The 8,173-nt window shown below is 53.7% G+C and overlaps 1 protein-coding gene across 1 annotated transcript in view; it reads left to right on the top strand.

Moving 5' to 3' along the window:
• Nucleotides 1–376: 376 nt before the first annotated feature.
• RRP15 (ribosomal RNA processing 15 homolog) overlaps nt 377–8,173 on the top strand; it is a 48,743-nt gene continuing 40,946 nt past the window's right edge. The window contains exon 1 of the mRNA XM_075337984.1: nt 377–465. Coding sequence (XP_075194099.1) covers nt 423–465 — 43 coding nt within the window. The 5' untranslated portion in view covers nt 377–422. The remainder of the gene's footprint in view (nt 466–8,173) is intronic.

Genomic DNA, 8,173 nt, shown 5'->3' with positions numbered 1-8,173 from the left:
GGAATTTTAGGGGCATTGCAGCTATAAGTCCCCTTACCTGGCAGCCAGACTGGCTTGCAAAGTCTCCTTAAGGAGAATAGTGTTCCCCCGTGGTCCAAATGAGAAGGCACTGACGTCTACTCACCAGCAGATGGCGGCAGAGAGGAGGAAGTCAGGCTGCCAGACTCAGACATGGCGGAGGGCGCGTCACACACACCGGAAGTCAGGCTGTCCGACTCAGATATGGCGGAGGGCGCGTCACACACCGGAAGTCATGCTGCCAGACTCCGACATGGCGGAGGGCGCGTCACCCACACCGGAAGTCAGGCTGCCAGACTCCAACATGGCGGAGGGCGCGTCACACACACCGGAACTCAGCCTGGACTGCGCACCCTGCACCCGGAAGCGGTTCTCCGAGCACGTGTGTGTGATCCTGGGCAGCTATGGAAGTGACAACGGCGGCTGCGGAGCTGAGGGAACCTGCAGGTATGTGCGAGAGCAGCGTTATACCATGTGCTGTACAATACCATCAGCTGGCGAGGAACTACAACTCTGCTGAAAACGTACAACATGTGTCTGTAACATCCAATCAGGTGGCTGCTTTCATTGTCATAGAAATAAAAGCTAGAATGTCATTGGTTGATAAATATATGCACTCTAAGTGTCCTTGCAGTGATTGGCTGCAGTGGTCACATGACTGGAGGGGGTCATTTAACATTTGGGGCCATATAGAGGTGACGCAAATCCGCCCGCAGGGTCCTGATCATGTGATGAAGCTGCCAGGCTGACCAATCAGAAGAAGAGGTTCCCAGTCCCAGGCCTGACAACCTACTTGTCTGGTAGATCTCCCCCTTTTGGTTGTCAGTGACAACTGTTGATACATCCATGTATATTGTACCCTCCTAACAGCACAGGGACCGTACAGAACGTGGTGACAATCAGGGTGACAGCCGGGTTTGCTCCATGTCTTTCCTATGTTTGGTGATTCAATGCTTCTGCTCAGTACCACTGCTGTCACCGAGCTCCATCTCTCAGGGTAGGAGCCTGCGACGGCCGAGGCCTCGACGTTACCCCAGTTCCCTGTTACCTTGCCTGTTTTGCAGACAGATGTATCTACCCATTATGTAAAAAAGTGAGATCAAAGTTTCTGTCCATCACGTAACCACTAGTGATGAGCGGGCACTACCATGCTCAGGTGCTCTGTACTCGTAACTAGTGATGAGCGGGCACTACTATGCTCGGGTGCTCAGTACTGGTAACTAGTGATGAGCGGGCACTACCATGCTCAGGTGCTCTGTACTCGTAACTAGTGATGAGCGGGCACTACCATGCTCGGGTGCTCAGTACTGGTAACTAGTGATGAGCGGGCACTACCATGCTCAGGTGCTCTGTACTCGTAACTAGTGATGAGCGGGCACTACCATGCTCAGGTGCTCTGTACTCGTAACTAGTGATGAGCGGGCACTATCATGCTCAGGTGCTCTGTACTCGTAACTAGTGATGAGCGAGCACTACCATGCTCAGGTGCTCTGTACTTGTAACTAGTGATGAGCGGGCACTACCATGCTCAGGTGCTCTGTACTCGTAACTAGTGATGAGCGGGCACTACCATGCTCAGGTGCTCTGTACTCGTAACTAGTGATGAGCGGGCACTACCATGCTCAGGTGCTCTGTACTTGTAACTAGTGATGAGCGGGCACTACCATGCTCAGGTGCTCTGTACTTGTAACTAGTGATGAGCGGGCACTACCATGCTCAGGTGCTCTGTACTCGTAACTAGTGATGAGCGGGCACTACCATGCTCGGGTGCTCTGTACTTGTAACTAGTGATGAGCGGGCACTACCATGCTCAGGTGCTCAGTACCCGTAACTAGTGATGAGTGGGCACTACCATGCTCAGGTGCTCAGTACCCGTAACTAGTGATGAGTGGGCACTACCATGCTCAGGTGCTTAGTACCCGTAACTAGTGATGAGCGGGCACTACCATGCTCGGGTGCTCAGTACTCGTAACTAGTGATGAGCGGGCACTACCATGCTCGGGTGCTCTGCACTCGTAACTAGTGATGAGTGGGCACTACCATGCTCGGGTGCTCAGTACTGGTAACTAGTGATGAGCGGGCACTACCATGCTCGGGTGCTCAGTACTTGTAACTAGTGATGAGCGAGCACTACCATGCTTTGGTGCTCTGCACTCGTAACTAGTGATGAGCGGGCACTACCATGCTCAGGTGCTCGGTACTCGTAACTAGTGATGAGCGGGCACTACCATGCTCGGGTGCTCTGTACTTGTAACTAGTGATGAGCGGGCACTACCATGCTCAGGTGCTCTGTACTCGAAACTAGTGATGAGCGGGCACTACCATGCTCAGGTGCTCAGTACCCGTAACTAGTGATGAGTGGGCACTACCATGCTCAGGTGCTCAGTACTGGTAACTAGTGATGAGTGGGCACTACCATGCTCGGGTGCTCAGTACTCGTAACTACCATGCTCAGGTGCTCAGTACCCGTAACTAGTGATGAGCGAGCACTACCATGCTCGGGTGCTCTGCACTCGTAACTAGTGATGAGCAGGCACTACCATGCTCGGGTGCTCAGTACTGGTAACTAGTGATGAGCGGGCACTACCATGCTCGGGTGCTCAGTACTGGTAACTAGTGATGAGCAGGCACTACCATGCTCGGGTGCTCAGTACTTGTAACTAGTGATGAGCGGGCACTACCATGCTTGGGTGCTCTGTACTCGTAACTAGTGATGAGCGGGCACTACCATCCTCGGATGCTCAGTACTTGTAACTAGTGATGAGTGGGCACTACCATGCTCGGGTACTCAGTACTGGTAACTAGTGATGAGCGGGCACTACCATGCTCAGGTGCTCGGTACTCGTAACTAGTGATGAGTGAGCACTACCATGCTCGGGTGCTCTGTACTCGTAACTAGTGATGAGCGGGCACTACCATGCTCGGGTGCTCAATACTCGTAACTAGTGAGGAGCGGGCACTACCATGCTCGGGTGCGCAGTACTTGTAACTAGTGATGAGCGGGCACTACCATGCTCGGGTCTTGAAATGAGCAGTTGGATACTCGGATGGGAGCGACTCAAGTCCCTAGCATAATGGAAGCCATTAGGGAACTTTAGTTGCTCCCGTCCGAGCATTCAGCTGTTCACATCAAGACCCAAGCATGGTAGTGCCCGCTCATCACTAGTTACGAGTACTGAGCACCTGAGCATGGTAGTGCCCGCTTATCACTAGTTACCAGTACTGAGCACCTGAGCATGGTAGTGCCCGCTCATCACTAGTTACCAGTACTGAGCACCTGAGCATGGTAGTGCTCGCTCATCACTAGTTACCAGTACTGAGCACCTGAGCATGGTAGTGCCCGCTCATCACTAGTTACGAGTACTGAGCACCCGAGCATGGTAGTGCCCGCTCATCACTAGTTACGAGTACTGAGCACCTGAGCATGATAGTGCCCGCTCATCACTAGTTACGAGTACTGAGCACCCGAGCATGGTAGTGCCCGCTCATCACTAGTTACCAGTACTGAGCACCTGAGCATGGTAGTGCCCGCTCATCACTAGTTACGAGTACTGAGCACCTGAGCATGGTAGTGCCCGCTCATCACTAGTTACCAGTACTGAGCACCCGAGCATGGTAGTGCCCGCTCATCACTAGTTACGAGTACAGAGCAGCCGAGCATGGTAGTGCCCGCTCATCACTAGTTACGAGTACTGAGCTCCTGAGCATGGTAGTGCCCGCTCATCACTAGTTACGAGTACTGAGCATGATAGTTAGAACCCCTCATACCTGCTGATAGTTTCCACAATTCTGTATCCGTGGGGAGTTGTAACATCATCGGCACCGCTCACTTCCAGCTTGGAATAGACCAACTGTGGACAACCACATCAGTCGGTAATGTCAAAGGATTCTAGAATTTGAGATGGTGCAAAAATCTCTGTATCCTACATCTTGGGCCACTTATGAGAAGGATGAGGCTCATTATTATATTTTCATTGGAAAATATTCAGCTTTTCTTTATCGTTCCTTTGGGAGACCCAGACCATGGGTGTTTAGCTTCTGCCTCCGGAGGACACACAAAGTACTACACTTAAAAGTGTAGCTCCTCCCTCTGAGCTTATACACCCCCTGGAGAACCAGATCTAGCCATTTTATCGCTTTGTGTTCAGGAGGCATACATCCACACATGCATTCTCATCTGATTGTTTGACTTTTGTAAAGAGTTTGAAGAAAAGCGGGTCCATGTCTGCACTCCCGGCATGTCCCTTCTCACCCCACTGTGTCGGCGGTGTTGTTAAGGTTGATTTACAAGGCTGAAGCCTTACATGCCGCGCTCCTTCACCTTCCCTCCTGGGCTCTGGCTTGAAGTGGGAGCCAGCACGGTCTCCATGCCTGGCAGGAGTCCGGTCTCCATCCACAGCCCCTTGAGGATTCTGTTGGACCGGAGCACTCATCCCCAGGGACATGGCCCTGCGTCTCAGCAGCTAAGTACCTGAGACGTTTATGTTGGGGGTCCTGGTTCTTTATTGTATGGGGAGAGTATGCTGTATGTGATTGTTTTAACTTTTCCGGCGTATTCTCTAGCTTTTGCCTGAGAACCGCGCCGATGGTGCCTGCTTGTCGGCCTCGCCGCTTAAATTTAGGCCCCGGCTTTGCCGGAGGCCTAGTTTCATTTTCCTGCCCTCGCATGTCACTCATGCAGAGGGACAGGTTCGGCACCTCCCGGCGGCCGTTCTACACAGGGGAGGGACACTCCCCACCGCTGGGGCGTCCCTCCTTCCCTGCAGGTCTCTATAGCCCTCCAGTTCCCGCTCTTTTATAGGAACGCCCTCTTCTCAGGCAGAGTTCACTCTGCTCTGGCACATTCTGCATCTCTGCTGAGGTGCTGCGACTGGGGGACCGGGCTTCGGGATCTGGAGGGCACACAACACCGCGCTCAGCGGTCTGGTAAGCCACAGCCGGTCTCCGGTTGTGGACCTCTGTATATTCTCCCTGGGGGTCATTCTCTTTGTAGAGTCCCCACTCCAGCAGCATGTCTCACACAAGGAGCAAGGCTCCAAAGCTTTATACTGTATGCGCTGCATGTAAGCTCCTGCTGCCTGAGCCGAGCATTTATCCACACTGTGATGGTTGCTCTAACTTGGCGGTGCCACAGCCTGGAGTCTCACCCCCAGTGGTCTCTCAGGCTGCTGCTGCACCTGTGACTGAACCCCCGGCCTGGGTAGAGTCCTTTTCTAGGTCCATATCCCAGTCATTTGCTGAGTCCATGGGACTTTTGTCCAGGACTTTGATGAATATGCATCAGCCCCCCTCACAGGGTGCCTCTAATACTCTTGACAGAGGACTCCTATCCTCTGACCTCCGTCCATCAGAGCTCATGGAGGATTCATCATCTGATCCCAGACCCCGTCCTTCTAAGAGAAGGCGCAGGGTTTCCTCCTCCTCCCCATCCCACGGCTCTGTCTCAAGAGCTGACTCTCAAGATGAGGAGGATGCCCTCACTGGGGGCTCGGAGGCTATGTATCCCATCGATTTCTCTGAGGGTGACGCAGATCTTAGTGATTTGATTGCTTCTATTAATTCTGTGCTGGATCTCAATCCGCCAGTGTCAGAGGAGCAACTCTCTTTGGCAGAAAAACATCAGTTTACCTCGCCTAAGAGAGTGAAGAGTGTGTTTAACCACTCCAGTTTTCAGACCGCTGTGACCAACCCCAGGGCCTGCCCTGACAAACGCTTTCCAAAGCGTGGTTCTGATGACCGGTTTCCATTTCCACCTGAGGTGGTCAAGGAGTGGTCTCACTCCCCAAAGGTAGACCCTCCGGTGTCTAGGCTATCAGCCCGGACCGTTGTGTCGGTGGCTGACGGCACCTCACTTAAGGATTCCACTGACCGTCAGATTGACCTTTTGGCCAAATCTGTGTATGAAGCTGCGGGGGCCGCGTTTTCCCCGACTTTTGCAGCAGTGTGGGCTCTCAAAGCCATCTCTGCTTCTCTAGAGGAGATGCATTCCCTCACCAAGGAATCTATGCCTGAGATGGTTACCTTAACTGCTCAGGCTTCAGCTTTTTCATCTTATGCAATGTCTGCCATGCTGGAGGCTTCTCACCGCACTGCGGTGGCTTCAGCTAATTCTCTTGTTATGCGCAGGATTTTGTGGCTTCGAGAGTGGAAGGCAGATGCTTCTTCCAAGAAGTTTCTTGCTGGGCTCCCTTTTGCTGGTTCACGGCTGTTTGGTGAACAGCTGGATGAAATCATTAAAGAAGCTACTGGCGGGAAGAGTACTTCCATGCCACAATCCAAGACCAGGAAACCCGCCCAGGGTAGGAATCAATCGAGGTTTCGTTCCTTTCGTTCCTCCAACTGGTCATCCTCTAAGCCTTCCGCCTCGTCCGCTAACTCGGCCAAGGATCAGAAATCCAACTGGCGCCCAAAAGCGCGTCCGCAGAAGACCGCAGGAGGTTCTGCCACTAAGGCAGCTTCCTCATGACTCTCGGCCCGCTCCAGCCACGTCTTTAGTCGGTGGCAGGCTCTCCCACTTTGGCGACGCTTGGTTAAAGCAAGTCTCCGATCAGTGGGTGAGAGACATCATATCTCACGGCTACAGGATAGAATTCTCTTCCAGCCCTCCAAACAGATTTTTTCTCTCAACTCCCCCCTGCTCCAAGGCCGCCGCCTTCTCGCAGACCGTTGCGTCCTTGCAGGCAAACGGAGTGATTTTCCCAGTTCCCGCTCAGGAACGGTTCAGAGGTTTTTACTCAAATCTCTTCCTAGTTCCAAAAAAGGACGGTACCTTCCGGCCCATCCTGGATATCAAGCTTCTCAACAAGCATGTCCGGGTGCGGCATTTTCGCATGGAGTCTCTGCGATCAGTCATTGCCTCTATGACCCAAGGGGAGTTCCTGGCGTCCATCGACATCAGAGATGCCTATCTACATGTGCCAATCGCAGTGTCACATCAGCGTTGGTTACGTTTTGCGATAGGAGAGGATAATTTCCAATTCGTGGCTCTCCCCTTCGGGTTAGCCACGGCCCCTCGGGTATTCACCAAGGTCATGGCGGCAGTGATTGCGGTCCTGCACCTCCAGGGATTAGCAGTGCTTCCTTATCTGGACGACCTTCTGGTCAAGGGTACATCCAGTGCAGACTGTCAGCGGAGTGTTTCGCTCTCTCTCGCCACCCTAGCCCAATTCGGGTGGATTGTCAATCTTCCCAAATCCACTCTGACTCCGACCCAGAGTCTCACGTACCTAGGGATGCAGTTCGAGACTTTGCCGGCACTTGTGAAGTTGCCCTTAATCAAACAGCAGTCTCTCCGGCTAGCGGTGCGCTCTCTCCTGAGGCCCCGCCGTTATTCCCTCAGGCGCCTGATGGAGGTGCTGGGTCAAATGGTGGCCTCCATGGAGGCGGTTCCCTTTGCCCAGTTCCATCTGCGTCCTCTGCTGCTGGACATTCTCCGCTGTTGGGACAAGCGGCCTTCCTCCTTACAGAGGTTAGTGGCTCTGTCGCCACGGACCAGGAGCTCTCTTCAGTGGTGGCTTCGACCCCTCTCCCTGTCCCAAGGGCGCTCCTTCCTGACCCCGTCCTGGGTGATCCTCACCACGGATGCCAGTCTATCCGGCTGGGGAGCGGTACATCTCCACCACAGAGCACAGGGCACTTGGACTCTGTCCGAGTCAGCCCTTTCAATCAATGTGCTGGAAACCAGAGCTGTGCTTCTAGCTCTCCTAGCCTTTCACCACCTGTTGGCGGGCAGGCACATTCGAGTCCAGTCAGACAACGCGACAGCGGTTGCTTACATCAATCACCAAGGCGGGACACGCAGCCGCCTGGCAATGTTGGAGGTCCAACGCATTCTTCAATGGGCGGAGGACTCCAAGTCCACCATATCCGCAGTCCACATCCCTGGCGTAGAAAACTGGGAGGCAGATTACCTCAGCCGTCAATCCGTGGACGGTGGCGAGTGGTCCCTGCACCCGGCAGTGTTTCAGTCAATCTGCCACAAGTGGGGCACTCCGGACATGGACCTAATGGCATCCCGTCACAACAACAAGGTTCCGGTTTACGTGGCTCGCTCCCACGATCCTCAGGCCTTCGCCGCGGACGCTCTGGTTCAAGACTGGTCCCAGTTCCGTCTGTCCTACGTGTTTCCCCCTCTAGCTCTTTTGCCCAGAGTCCT

The sequence above is a fragment of the Anomaloglossus baeobatrachus genome, chromosome 3 (genome assembly GCF_048569485.1).
Source record: "Anomaloglossus baeobatrachus isolate aAnoBae1 chromosome 3, aAnoBae1.hap1, whole genome shotgun sequence".
NCBI classification, from domain to species: Eukaryota; Metazoa; Chordata; class Amphibia; order Anura; family Aromobatidae; genus Anomaloglossus; species Anomaloglossus baeobatrachus.
This window is presented reverse-complemented; position numbering and strand designations above follow the sequence as displayed.